At 44.4% G+C, this 15299-nt stretch overlaps 1 protein-coding gene across 2 annotated transcripts in view; it reads left to right on the top strand.

Moving 5' to 3' along the window:
* Positions 1–15299, top strand: part of cfap99 (cilia and flagella associated protein 99) — a 108942-nt gene that overhangs the window by 55398 nt on the left and 38245 nt on the right. For both annotated transcript variants that reach the window (XM_063047728.1, XM_063047729.1), the window contains one exon: positions 13486–13554. In XM_063047728.1, the coding sequence (XP_062903798.1) occupies positions 13486–13554 (69 nt within the window). The remainder of the gene's footprint in view (positions 1–13485; positions 13555–15299) is intronic.

Here is a 15299-nt window from a genome sequence, read left to right as displayed (position 1 = left end):
CTTGTTAAGTCCATGGTAGCTGATACAGAGATGAGGACCGCCATCTTTCTTTTGACGAAGAAGAATTTTGCACCAGCTGGGAACTGGGATTGATGAATGAAACATTTCAGCGATGTAGTCATTCATGCCTTGGGTCTCAGGAGGAGAGAGGGAGCACAGATGAGCTTGGGGAGGAGGTGTGATCTGTGAGGCAGCAGGGTGATGGCTTCTGTTTTACTGAAGGAGACGGCTAGGTCATGGTATTCCTGCGGGTGTTTGCTGAGGTTGACCGTTTCCTCCGTCTCCACGGATTTACAGGTTAACATCAGCTGAGGTTGCAGGCAGGTAGTCCGGCAGGTGGTTCTACATCTCAGCAGTGGACTAGATGACCAGGTGAAGTGAGAGTCATGAGTGGAGAGCCAGGGGTAACCCCAGATGAGGTGAGTGTTGGGTGAGTCTGTCAAGAGGAATTGGATGGACTTGGGGTGCTCCACAATGCTCATGTGCACAGGACTTGTGCGCACTCAGACAATCCCAGACACCAAGGGATGTCCGTCAATGACCATGACGTTGAAGGAGTGAGAGATAGGATCAGTAGGGAGTCCAAGCTGCACACACAGAGTCCAGTCCAGAGTCTCCTGTTCATGTAGAACCATAGGAGGACAGAGTGAATGAGCTGGGCTATTGTACTGGATTGAGAGTCCAGTGGGAGTTTACCAGATAGAAGGCACTTGGTTGTGCCGTTTTCCCGGACGCAGTGGTCAGTAGATGCACAAGGATTCGGGGGCTCCTCTATAAGTTGTTTCTTCACCGAGGCTCACACTCTTGCGGGGTTTAAGGGAGCATTCCCTACCTGCATGGGTTCTGGAGACGCTGATGATGAGGGTCCTCAGAATCAGAATCAGGTTTATCATCACCAGCATGTGACGTGAAATTTGTTAACTTGGCAGCAGCAGTTCAATGCAATACATAATCTAGCAGAGAGAGAGAAAAATAATAATAAATAAAATAAAACATAATAAATAAACAAGTAAATCAATTATGTATATTGAATAGATTATTTTAAAATGTGTAAGAACTGAAATACTGTATATTAAAAAAAGTGAGGTAATGTCCAAAGCTTCAATGTCCATTTAGGAATGGGATGGCAGAGGGGAAGAAGCTGTTCCTGAATCGTTGAGTGTGCGCCTTCAGGCTTCTGTATCTCCTACCTGATAACAATGAGAAAAAGTCATGTCCTGCAGCCTGAAACGGAACTGGGATTCTGGTTGATGGTCTTTCTGTAATATTTCAGTAATTTTGCAGGGCCAGACTGATGAGGCTTTTGAGATTGGTGGGCATCTCCAGGGCAGACAGGGCTGTGATGGTAATAGGCCAGCAGTGTCTCTGCATTCCGGCAATATGCCGCCGCAAGGGTCCTGAGTTCCACAGTGTCATTCAGCACTGACCATGAGCCTTGACATAGGTGAAGTATCCAATCTACCTGCCATCCATTTCCCAGATGGTCAAGAACCTGTTGGAATATTAAGAATTTAAAGTACTGCTGGTATACGTCATCAGCGAGTTGCTCGCTGGTGGAGAAACTGGAAAAGCTGTGCACTTTGCTGCAGCCTGCGTTGAAGGAGACAGTCAGCCTAATAGTGAGTGACCGTCTTGGTCACTTTTGGACTTTGTTAATGTGGTATGCCACAAATTTGATTCACTGATTTATTGGCTGAGACCGGGGGCGATGGCAGGGGAGCTGTATGGCCTCAGTTGTAGTGAGGACTAGCCCTTCAGCCAGGGTGTCACCTGTTTACAGCTGCTGGGAGAGAGGCCTTGGAGCCGGTGCACTCCGCCAGGCTCTTGTGGTCCGTCCAGGCTGGAGTCGGTGCACTGGATGGTTATTGAGTGGCTGTGTCTTTCTATCTTATACTCGCTATGTGTGACTGTTGGTTCCGTGTTTTGTACCTTGACTCTGGAGTAACAGAGTCAAGGTACTCTCATTTGGCTGTATTTCTGAGTATCCCTGGGTGGTTGAATGACAAATAAACTTGAATTGAATTGAATCTCAGTGGTAAAAACTTCATATTTCTTGCATGTGGTGGTTTTATTATCCCAGTGTAGCCCCCCTGGCCAGCCTCATGGTCACTCAACTTGCTGTCATCTAGGAAAATAGCCCTCGGCCCCACCAAACTGGGTAGTAAGTTTGTGTGGATGCTGTATGATGTACCCCACCCCGCCCAAATAACAGACAATACACCAGATACGATTAAATAATTTACAGTTTATAGATATTACTGGAACTATATAATTAATAGAGAATAAAATATAAAAGAAAATAAAAGGCACCACACTTATCAAAGTTCAATCTCTTCGTGCACAAACAGTTGGAGCTCGGGACCCTCCTTCTTCACCCTGCGTCTCCCCTCGGACCACCTCGACCTGCCGCCTGGGACCAACAACGGTGGTCGACCAGACGCTGCACACGAGTCCGTCTCCGTCTCCTCTCCTCGCCGAACACCCTAGACCTCAGACTCCTGCTCAGGGTCCGACCCCGTTAGAGGGCTCACAGCACCTGGTCCATCCTCTGTCTCTCTCTCTCCCGCCTTCTGCCCAAAAACCCACGCATCACAATATCTTACAGACACACAGAAAGCATAACAACTATCCCAATTGGTTCATTTGCCCTCTTATCAATAGATAATTCAAAACTAACTGCTAGCGTGAGGACTTTCTCAGCATTTAACATAACAAAGAAGCCCCTTTAATTATAACATAACAAAGAAGCCGTTTTAATTAGCCTACGCAGTTAACATAAAAGAAGAAACCCCTTACACCAGTTAGCAGTAGCACAGGTCAGAGCTTGCCCAAACAGGAGAGAGATGTTGGAGGCAATTTTGGCTTGATTTGGAGAATACAAAGATGGCTGGAGCTCAAAGAGAAAGATGTACTGGGACAGAAAGTTGCGGCATTGGGTTGGAAATCCATTGAAACATTTGGGCGCTGGAATCTGGAGCTCTGAGGTTGATTGTCATGGGGTTACTGTATCAAGGTGGAGAGTTGGTTGAGAATTGCAAGTATGTAGTCAGTGGTTTCCTGCTGCTTCGGCAGTGTGTCCTCCTTCAACGGACGACTGCCATTAGGAGAGTGTACTCTGCTGGGTCAAAGGTTCGTTCATCCTGTCAGGAAATGTAGAGGAAGCTTGTCCCAGGTGCAGAGCAGCAGAGAAGATTCCGTGCTGAGCAATAACTTTAATATTAAACTGCAAAATAACAAGCCAGGAGGGGGCCACAAAACGAGATACTAAACTCACAGGCGACAAGGTAACTGAGGGCTAGGAGCAGCTGTTTGAGGTGGGCTGATTCAATGGGTGAACAAATACTGAAGATGTGAGCTGGGTTTAATGAGGCTGCAGGAGGTGAGTTGGAAACGTGCAGCAAGTGACTCCTGTTAACTGGGTGGAGACTGGAACATTCCTGCCTGTGCAGGCCTGACAGGTCCATCAAGTCTGCTCTGCCATTCAATCATGGCTAATTTCTTGCCCCTCTCAACCCCATTCTCCTGTCTTCTCTCCATAACTGTTGATGCCCTGACTAAGCAAGAACCTAACAACTCTACTTTAAATATACCCAATGATTTGGCATAAATCCAGTAATGGCCAAAACCTTTTCCCAGGCTAATATGTGGAGGAGTAATGAAGGTTCTTAGAGGAAAGTATAGAGATAATGTCGGAGGTCTTTTTTATCCACAGAGAGTGGTGGGTCCATGGAACACACTGCCAGGGGTGATGGTAGAGGCAGATACATTAGGGACATTTAAGAGACTCTTAGGCACAGGGATGATAGAAAAATGGAGGGCTATGTGGAAGGGAAATGTTTGACTGATCTTGGAGTAGGTTAAAATGTCAGCACAACATCGTGGACGGAAGGGCATCGACTGTGCTGTGATGTTTTATGTCTATGTTCTAAAAGGTTGTCGGCCTCAGACATTAACTCCTTGTCTCTCCACAGATGCTGTCTGACCTGCTGAGTATTTCTAGCATTCTAGTAGGTCATACCCTAAATGATGGGAAATGGGACTAAAAGAGATGAGTGCCTGCTGGTCAGCCTGGAGATGGTGACCACCAGGTCTCTTTCTACACTGTGTGCCTCCATGGCATTTTTGTTAGTCAAACTCAAAATGAGCACATGGATATCACACCCAATCCCACACCAACCCTGGGCCAATATCCATAAGGCAAGGTTTCCTCCAAGGGTGTAATATCTGTGTAAATTCTTTGCATTGGTAATGCAGTACCCAGATTGATATGTCTAATTATTCATTATGCAACCATCTGCTGTCTTCGTAATGTAGCACCTCACTCAAAGCAGCAACACTCTCTGCTTACCATGCCCACTCGGAGCAGGCAATCTGTAGAAGGAGTAGCTGGTGCTGTGATTGTACTGATGATCAGTCCTGTATTGAAGGCATTCTGCTAAAATGTATTTACATTGTTTTACTTCAGTTTGAGGAATTGGGGCTATTTTTATTTTACTCTGGAAATAAAGCGCAGGAAGGCCCTTTGGTCCATCAAGCTGCACCACCCAGCAGCCCACTAATTTAAACAACATACACAAAATGCTGGAGGAACTCAGCAGGCCAGGCAGCATGTAGGGAAATGAGTACAGTCGACATTTCGGGCCAAGATCCTTTGGCAGGACTCTGTCTGTGTTGTTTGAATTTTGAATTGAATTGACTTTATTACTTACATCCTTCACATACATGAGGAATAAAAATCTACGTTTCGTCTCCATCTAAATGTGCAATGTGCAATTTATAATAAATAGTATGTACAACAGCACAGTCAATATAACGTAGAAATACAGTGTGAATTAATCAGTCTGATGGTCTGGTGGAAGAAGCTGTCCTGAAGCCAGTTGGTTCTGGCTTTTATGGTAGCAGCTGGAATAGATTATGATTGGGCTGACTTGGGTCTCCAATGATCCTTTGGGCCTTTTTTACACACCTGTCTTTGTAAATGTCCTGAATAGTGGGAAGTTCACATCTACAGATGCGCTGGGCTGTCCACACCACTCTCTGCAGAGTCCTGCGATTAAGGGAGGTACAGTTCCCATACCAGGCAGTGATGCAGCCAGTCAGGATGCTCTCAATTGTGCCCCTGTAGAAAATCCTTAGGATTTGGGGTCCATAGTTCTTCAACCACCTGAGGTGAAGGAGGCACTGTTGTGTTTTTTTCACCACACAGATGGTGTGTGCAGACCACATAAGATCCTCGGTGATGTGCATGCCAAGGAACTTAAAGCATCTGCAGATTTTCTCTTGTTTGTGGTTGGATTACCCACCCATTTAACCCTAACCTAATCCCAGGACAGTTTGCAGTGACCAATTAACCTACTAACTGATTTGTTTTTGGACTGTGGGAGGGAGCCTGAGCAGCCAGAGAAAACCCCCGTGCACGCGGGAAGAACGTACAAATTCCTTACAGAGGATGGCCAAACTCAGACACTCCGTAATAGTGTCACACTAACCATTACATTACTGTGGCTCCCTGAAGAGCTAATCTCACTTCAACATGACTAGAGTTTTGTTTTTTTACAGTTTATTTATGGGATACCTGTCAAACTTGAAAGCCAGCGGGGAGTTTATTCCTCTAAATGCCAAGCGGAAGTTGTTGACGAGCTGTATTCTTGAGCTGCTGCTGCACCTGTGGTAGAAGTCCTCCCTCAGGCTTGTTGAGTACATTTTTATGATTTAGACCCATTGCCGATACATTTCCAACTCAGGACAGCAAACAATCTCTGGGGAAACTCAGCGGGTTGAGCAGCATCTATGGGCAGGGTGGGGGGATTGGTATTGGACAGGACATTGATAGGGTGCAGGGCTGGGCTGAGATGTGGCAGCTGGAGTTTAACCCAAAGAAGTGTGAAGTGATTCACTTTGGAAGGTTGAATTTGAAGGCAGAATACAAAGTTAATGGCAGGATTCTTGGCTGCGTGGAGGAACAGAGGAAACTGAGGGACCACATACAGAGATCCCTCAAAGTTGCCAAATAAGTTGTTAGGGTGGTTAAGCGGGTGTATCATTTGTTGCCCTTAACTTAGAGGATGAAATTCAAGAGCACCAAGGTCATGTTGCAACTCTATAAAACCCTGGTTAGACTACACTTGGAATACTGTGTTCATTTCTGGTTGGAAGGATGTGGAAGCTTTGGAGAAGGTGCAGAGATTTACCAGGATGCTGTCTGGATTAGAGAGCACGTTTTATGAGGATGGGCTGAGTGAGCTAGAGCTTTTCTGGAGCAAAGGAAGATGAGAGGTGACTTGATAGAGGCAGGTGTACTAGTGACATTTTAAAAAACTTAGATAGGCACATGGATGAAAGGAAAGTGGAGGGCTATGTGGGAGGGAAGTGCTGGATTGATCTTACAATAGGTTAAAAACTCGGCACAACATCGTGGGCTGAAGGAACTGTACCATGCTGTAATGTTCTATACCTCCTGTGGTTGGAAAAACTTCCCTTCTGAACTTGACTAGTGCTGACCTAATTGTAGCTGCTTGCAGCAGGAAGCACCATGAATGACCCCATGATCCCAGGAGTCCAGGAGGAGAAATGTAAGCAACGAGGCCAATAAAATCTTCTCAACCAGCCTGTGGGAGTACCTTCACCACAGGCAATTACTGGAATAAACTCTGGGATTCCTAGCATGATCTGTATCTCGTAAATGAGCAAAGAAAACCAACACTTGGTTCATGTTAAAGTGAGATCAGCTCTTTCAAGTATATCAATTCCTGAAATGGGTGGAAATATGCTTTAGCAGAGCATCTTCCATATAGGACTGATTATCAGTACAATCACGGTACCAGCATCTCTTGGTGAATCACTGCTTACATTTTGTTCATTTCCATCAGCAGCTACTTGTTTTACAAATTGCCTGCTCCAAGTGGGCATGGGAAGCAGTGAGTGTTGCTTTATGAAGGGAGCAGATGGTTGTATAATGAATTATTAGATAAAGTGTTTCATTCTGGGTACTTCACTACCAATGCAAAGAATTCCACAAACATTACAACAAGGAAACATGCCATTCAACCAAGTAACCTGTCCTGACATTTAACCTCCCCATAATCCAAAGTGAAGCCTTCTCTGCCTTCACATCTCTTCACCTCATCTCCTGTCTGAACAGTAGATTGCATTCATTTGATATGGAACAGCATCACAAGATGTAAAGGATTTCTTTCCTCTACTCTTGTGCCTAAGTCTTACGTTTTGTTTCGTATGTAACCCTCTTCAGATCTCCTCCATGTACCAGATTTCTTCACTGAGCACAGTCCCAACGTTTCACTTTAAAGATCTCTCCCCAACACTCCCAGCCATTAAATCACATCTTAATCTTCTGTGTTATAATGGGAAGAGTCCAATTATTCTCATCCTTGCCAGCGGACAGGCACTGTAACAGATCTGTCTACAGCGACTGTCAGTGCATTGATGAAGCTTGTTTGGCATGATCTTGCAAGCCAGCATGCACTTCACAGAAATCTCAGAAATACGAGTGAAAATTCTATTCCGGACACACTCGTGCTTCATAAACATGCTGGTGAGGCGTGAATATTCAGCTGTTAGGAATGTGTCTGAAAAGCCAGGCTACACGTTACTGGCTCCGAGTTCTTCCTCAATCAGAACCCAAATCAGAACCGGAATCGGGTTTAATATCCCTGGCATGTGTCATGAAACCTGTTGTTATGTGGCAGCAGTACAGTGCATTACATAATAATAAAACTGCAAAGTATCATATATATATTTATTTGTGTTTGTTTATTTATTTATTTGAAAGGTTAAATTAAATCTGTGGTGCAAAAAAGTAAAAAAAGTCTCGACGTTTTTCTCGAAGTTTCTCTAACTTCCAGTAATTGCCCCCCTTCACCATTCCCCCATTCCTGTTTGCCTCTCTTACTTTAACTCCTTGACTGTCCATCACCTCTCTCTGGTACTCCTCCAACTTCCCTTTCTTGCATGGTCTTCTCCCCTTTCCTATCAGATTCCCCTTTCTCCAGCCCTGCATCTCTTTCACGAATCAACTTCCCAGCTCTTTACTTCATCCCTCCCCGTCCCAGTTTCACCTACCACCCCCCGCCTTGTACTTCTTCCTCTCCTCCCCACTCCTTATTGCTCTGACTTCTCATCTTTTTCTCCAGTCCTGACGTAGGAACTCAGCCTGAAATGTTGACTGTTTATTCTTTTCCATGGATGCTGCCCGGCCAGCTGAGTTCCTCCAGCATTTTGTGTGTGTTGCAAAAAAAAAGTGATGTCCATTCAGAAATCTGATGGCAGAGGAGAAGAAGCTGTTCCTGAACCATGGAATGTGTGCCTTCAGGCTCCTGTAGCTCCTCCATGATGGTAGTAATAAGAAGAGGGCATGTCCTGGCTGATGGGGGGCCCATAATGGTGGTTGCCAAATTTTGAGGCATCACTCCTCAAAAATCAGTTTGTGCTTCATACCCGATAGGTTTCATCTCCCAACAAATCTGTAGAAGCTTTCTCATTAAGTCTGAGTTACCTGTGATCAGTTCCGAACAGCTAAATCCAATTTTATACAAGTTTAACCTGAAATCACAAGAGCGATCTTTTGACAGAATGTTCCAGCCCACTGGCATCCCTTTATTCAGCACATTTTCCCTTTCATCACCAATGCACAAGATGATCTGTAGAGCAGTAAATTGCAGTTTTCATTTCTACTGCCTGATTCATGCTGCCTTATTAACATAAGACTAGAAGACAGAGAAGCAGAATTAAGCCATTCGGCCCATCGAGTCTGCTCCACCATTTGATTATGGATGATTTACTTTCCGCCCTCAACCCCATTTTCCTGTTTTATCCCCATAGATTTTGACACCCTGACTAAGCAAGAATCTATCAACCTCTGCTTGGGTAAATATACCGAAGAACTTGGCCTCCATAGCAATATGTGGCATTGAATTCCACAGAATCACCATCCTCTGGATAAAAAAATTCCTCCTCATCTCTGTTCTAAAGGGACAACCTTCTATTCTTAGACTGTCCCACTAGTGGACACGTCCTCTGCATGTCCACTCTGTCATGACCTTTCATTATTCTATAGGTTTCAATGAGATCCCTCCTCCCTGCCCCCCCCCATCATCATTCTTCTAAACTCCAGTGAGCACAGGTCCAGAGCCTTCAAATATTTAATCTCTCACCCTTCAACAATGACATCTATTTCTCCAACCTCAGTGGAACAAACTCTATCTGTACCCATCATAATTTTGTATACCTTGAGCAAATCTCCCCTCATTCCCTTAGGCTCCAGGGAATAAAGTCCAAACCTACTGAACGTTTTCCCTCTAACTCAGGCCCTCGGGTCCTTGTAAGTTTTCTCTGCACTCTTTCAATCTTATTGATAACTTTCCTGTAAGCAGGTGACCAGAACTGCGCACAGTAATCCAAACTTTGACCTCACCAATATCTTACACAACTACAACATGACATCCCAAGAACACTGACCATGTATTTGTATTCTGCCTGAACAATCTCCTAACCTTCACCAATTTTTCCCTTCTGAAGCCCCAAAATGTACAAAGATTGCAGTCATTTTGATTTTCCCATATAATTGTAACATTTTATTGATTTTGTTACTTAATCAGAAAATGTAAAGCAAATTGCAATGTCATTATGCTGCACAATCTATCTTCACTTACCGGTATTATATGCCTCTTTGCACATGTGTTGAAGTGCATATTGTTATTTAAACATTAAAGGATTGTCTCCTATTGTAATAATTTCATCCATTAGCATAGTAATAGCTGTCAGTGGTTAATGACCCCATTATACCGTGTACAAATACCTAAACCTTTTAATGGGGTTAAGGCAGGTCTTGTAGGATGGCATTTGAAATACGATCCCATCCATTTCCTTTTTTAACATGTTCTGGTTATGATTTTGACATCAACCGCTGAATCATTTTCACCAGTCACTCTGCAGCAGGGCCCTGCATAGCCTACGCTGATGGATTTTCATTGACCCAGGTTACAGCCATCCTCATAAACACTAGAGAATCTGCTGATGCTGGGATTCTGAGTAACACGCATAAAATATTGGAGGAACCTGCCAGGTCAGGCAACATCTATGGAAGGGAATAAACAGTCAACTTTTCAGGCTGAGACCCTTCCTCAGGACAGGAAAGGAAGGGGGAAGAAGCCAGAATAAGATTAAGAATAAAGTCATCCTCGTGCAGTTCCTTCAGCGTTGTATCAAGCAATGTGCATTGCTTTTGCATCTTCGTCAATGGATTTACTACAAGCAGGAGTTTCAGCACGCTCTGATTCTCTCTGTGGTGTGTGTTTTTACGATATGCTGAACATCTTGAAGGCTGCATGCAAAACAATGTGTGTGCTGTTCCTCTGTGGGCCAGGATTTAGTCATTGTAGTTTTGTAAAGATTCTTCGACATAATCACTTGAAGGAGATTGTAATGAGTCCCCTGTTCACTTAGTATATCACAGTCCGTTGCTCTGTCATGGTGGCACAGTAGCGTGGGGTTTGCGTAACGTTTTACAGGGCTAGTGGTTGGGATTCATTTCTCCCCCACTGCCTGTCAGCAGTTTGTACTTTCTCCCTTTGACATCGAGGAGCGGTCCAGTGTTAGTGTTCCAGTTCCCTCCCTCATGCGAAAGGCACACAGGTTAGGGTTAGTGAGCTGCGGACACGCTATGTTGGTGGCAGAAGCATGGCGACACCTGCAAACTGCACAGCACATCCTCGTACAGTTGGTGGTTAACACAAACAACACATTTCACTGTATGTTTCCATGTACATGTGACAAATAAAGCTAATCTTTATCTGTGTTGCAATTTGAGCGTGTTGTGACAGAGTGTCAGAACGCGGCTTGCATGCACTGTCGGCCATGCATGACAGCTTCTCCCGAACCCTTGTCTGAAACATCTGTGGTGATGTCAGCTCCTTGGTCCATTGGTCCTTCTGCTCACGGATATCGATCCGTCACCATTCAACAACTTTCCTTGTCAGGTTGCCTCAGAAGTTCATACATCTCACTTAGATAGGACAAGTTTGATGAAGTGGATGTCTGCTCTGTGGAAACAGTGGATTCCTGTGGCCTTTATAAACACATGGTGAGGGTTCCTGAACCAGACTGGCTTTGCATTTGGGAAGGTTCATCTGGTAGCTGAGGGCAGGAAAGAGATCTGGAAAAAAGCCTCCAAAATGCTTCAATAGAAATAATCTCCAGTAAAAGTTATCCTTTACAAGAATGAAGAGTATACTGACCAACACTAAACTAGGCATGACAATCTGCCTCAGAGTACTGAAATGTTACATTTATCCAGTTATGTTATATGGCTCAGAATGTTGGACAATATCTAGTAACATGAGGAAACGAATTGAAGCAGCAGAGATGTGGTTTTTGAGGAGGATGCAAAGAATATCATGGACGAAACGAATATCTAACGAGGATGTCATGAGTAGAGCAAACACAAAAACAGAAATAATGTATGAGATCATGAAAAGGCAACGTAACTTCATTGGACATATGATTAGGAAAGAGGAGTTAGAATACACAGTAATTATGGGAAAGATTGAAGGGAAGAAAGCAAGAGGAAGACAAAGACAAATGATGATGGAGACAGCAGCCAGAGAATTGGAAATGAATACCAATGAATTGATCCACTTGACCCGAAACAAGAGTGTGTGGGCCATGGCAGTCAAAGCTCAAACTGGGCACGGCACCTGATGATGATGATGAAATGTTATCTCCAGTAGATAACAATTAGGATTATATTTTCTTCATATTTTAAGCAGAAGTATTTTGTGCCTCTTTTTATTCATCATATTTCTGTCTCTTTGAAATGGAGACTCAGCCTGAGAATTATGGACTGATTCCGTGTAATAAAAGGGTTAAAATGTGGGGGGCATTTGATAGCTTTGAGCCTGTTCTCACTGGAGTTTAGAAAAATGTCAGGGGTGGAGAGGTGAGAGGAAGTCTGACTGAAATCTATTCAACATTGAAGGGTCTCAGGGGTTCCCAGCCTGGGGTCCACAGACACTTTGTTTAATGGTATTGGTCCATGGTGTACAAAAGGGGGGTGACCCCTGTTGTAGATACAGAAGGCATGTAGAGGGTATTTCCAAGAGTGGGGAAGTCCAAGACCAGAGAGCATAGCCTCAAGATAAAGGGACTTCCCTTTAGAACGGAGATGAGGAGGAATTTCTTTAACTAGACAGTGGTCAATCTGTGAAATTCCTTGCCATGAATAGCTGTGGAGGCCAAGTCATTGGGTGTATTTAAAGCAGAGGTTGGTAAGTTTGTGATTAGTAAGGGCATCAAAGGTGACAGGGAGAAGGCGGGAAAAGAAGGGTGAGTGGGAAAAGAAATCCATGATGGGATAGTTGTGCAGACTCAATGGGCTGAATAGCCTAATTCTGCTCCTGTATCTTATAGTTATCCAGCTGTGATATTAACTCCATTGACATTCCCTGATCTGCTCGGCAATTCACAAAGAACTTCATTACAGCAAAGAACTTCCGCTAATGCCCCACCTCCCCCTCGTACCCCATCCGTTATTTATTTATGTACACACATTCTTTTTCTCTCTCTCCTTTTTCTCCCTCTGTCCCTCTGACTATACCCCTTGCCCATCCTCTGGGTTCCCCCTTCCCTTGTCTTTCTCCCCGGACCCCTGTCCCATGATCCTCTCATATCCCTTTTGCCTATCACCTGTCCAGCTCTTGGCTCCATCCCTCCCCCTCCTGTCTTCTCCTATCATTTCAGATCTCCCCCTCCCCCTCCCACTTTCAAATCTCTTACTAACTCTTCCTTCAGTTAGTCCTGACGAAGGGTCTTGACCTGAAACATCGACTGTACCTCTTCCTAGAGATGCTGCTTGGCCTGCTGCATTCACCAGCAATTTTTATGTGTCATTACATGTCCATTTGTTTTACTCTCTAACTACCCCTCTTAATCTATCAATGAGACTCCATTTTTCAGACTGTAGGAGCCATGCATCTATTTTCTGTCTGTATTGTATTTTGTGGTGTGTATATGATGGTTATCTGTCATGTGGGTTGGGGTGCAGTAGATGCAAATGAGTATAGTTATGTATTCATGCTTTGGGTTAGTTAGTTGTTAGCCAGAGAAAGTGAGCCACAGGGAATGATGTTTTTTCTTAACCACTTATTACACTTAAATACGCTAACTTCACAAATTGGAATGCTAATTTAGGTTGACCGCTAATTACGCTAAGTATCATTTAGTTTATCGCTAATTAGAATGCTTAGTTATACTGATCTGAATGCTAAGGTCGTTATATTGCTAATTTAGTTCTCGTTAGCTTTTTATCGCTACAAGAACATTTGTCTCTGCTCCTGGGTCTTACGGTCTGATTAGAACTCAGCTCGTGCTTCTTCTCCCCTGAATAAATGGAACAGACGAGAGTGGAAGTGAGAGAAATGAACCGAACACTTGCATGCCTCTGATAGTGAAGAACACTTTCTTCTCTCCTAGGAACATCTCTTGGAAGCTAACGCTGACCAGTTCCGATGTGCCATCCCGCAGGAATCCAGCAAGAAAAAGGTACTTTTCTCTGTTATATGTTTTAATTGAAATTTGCTTTACGATTTATTCTTTGTGAAAAGCTTTTGTCTGCGTGCCATCCAGACAGATCATCGTTCACATCTGTATATTGAGATAGTGCAAAAGGAAAGGAGAGGGATGCTGAATTATAACTCTACAGTTGGTGGGGAACTACAGTGCCAGGGTAATGGTAGTTCAAGATGACTCCAGAATGTAGCAACAGTTTGTGAGATCACCTCAGCAAATGTATTCATAATGTCAGAGAGTACTACAGTACGGACACAAGTCCTTTGGTCCTTCTCGGACTCAAACTTCTGCCTGTCTCATCTGTCTGCACCCGGACCATCCATATACCACGCCACACATTTTACTTAATTTCAGCTACTCTTTGAACTTTTTCCGCAAATTAACCATTAGAAAATCGGGTTGGAAGAGTAAAGTAAGTTCATTTCCTGACCGGAGTCTGTTACAAAAGTGTCTTGAAATGAAAGGTGGGGATCATTTCTGAAATCTCCGATTATCTGTCATCTAATAATATGGAAATCTCAATTGTCCGGCCCGTGTGTTCATCTGAACTGTGAGCTGAGGTCCAGAATGGGAGCTTGGGCTGGGGTCCAGAATGGGAGTTTGGGCTGGGGTCTGGACTGTGGCCCGAGTCTGGGATCAGGAAAACCAGGAATCCTGAGCTGGTAGCAAGAGCCAGGATCTGGAGTGCTTGTTTACTCCTCACTCCCTTTCAACTCACAGGAGAAGAGAGGAGCAGCAATCCTAAACACAAGAGATACTACAGATGCATATCCTTAGCAACACACACAAATGCTGGACGAACCCAGCAGCTCAGGCCGGAGAGAAATAAACAGCCTACATTTCAGGCTGAGTCCCTTCATCAGGACTGGAGCAGGAGGGAGCAGAAGCCAGAATCAGAAGGCGGGGAGGAGGGAAGAAGGGGAGGAGTACACATGATAGGTGGAAAAGATAAAGGGCTGAAAAAGAAGGAAGACAGTGGACCATGAGAGGAGGAGAAGATGGCGGCGCACATGCGTCTGCGCAGCCCTCCGGTGAAAAATAATAATTGTATCTGTTAAATAGGGGCAGTGGACAATTCTGATTTGAAGGAGAATGGACGTGAAAGCACAGAGGAACATCTGGAGAAATTTCTGAAACGCCTGTTCACTGCTGTCGTTACTGTGCGGTCGGGAACCTTTCGGAGGGTAGGCCTCAAAATCCCCGGCCTTGCCTGCTTTTGGCGACCAAGATTGAGGTCGAATCATTCGGACAGAGATGGCACTCAGGACTCGGTGTCAGAGAGCTGATTAGAGCTCGAAGTTTTCGGATGACTCAGAGTTGGATTGTGGTGGGCCTGGCAGGGAGAGTTTTTCTTCCCTCTCCCGTCTGCGTGAGATGTGGGACATTTGAGAAACTTTGAACTTTACTGTGCTCAGGGACTTCTTCATCAAGTTATGGTATTGTTACACTGTTTGTAACTATATGTTGTAATTATGTGGTTTTGTCAGTTTTTTCAGTCTTGGTTTGTCCTGTGTTTTGTGATATCACACCGGAGGAAATAATGTATCATTTCTTAATGCATGCATTACTAAATGACAATAGAAGAGGACTATGTGTCTTCATAATCCTAATCATGAGAGAAAGGGGAGGAGGAGAGGGCACCAGAGGAAGGTGATGGGCAGCTGAGGGGAAGAGAAGGGGTAAGAGAGGAATCAAAATGGGGAATGGAAAAAGAAAGA

This window comes from Mobula hypostoma, chromosome 5, assembly GCF_963921235.1.
Source record: "Mobula hypostoma chromosome 5, sMobHyp1.1, whole genome shotgun sequence".
Lineage (NCBI taxonomy): Eukaryota > Metazoa > Chordata > Chondrichthyes > Myliobatiformes > Myliobatidae > Mobula > Mobula hypostoma.
Note: the sequence above shows the minus strand (reverse complement) of the source record. Positions and strands in the feature narration are given on the sequence as shown.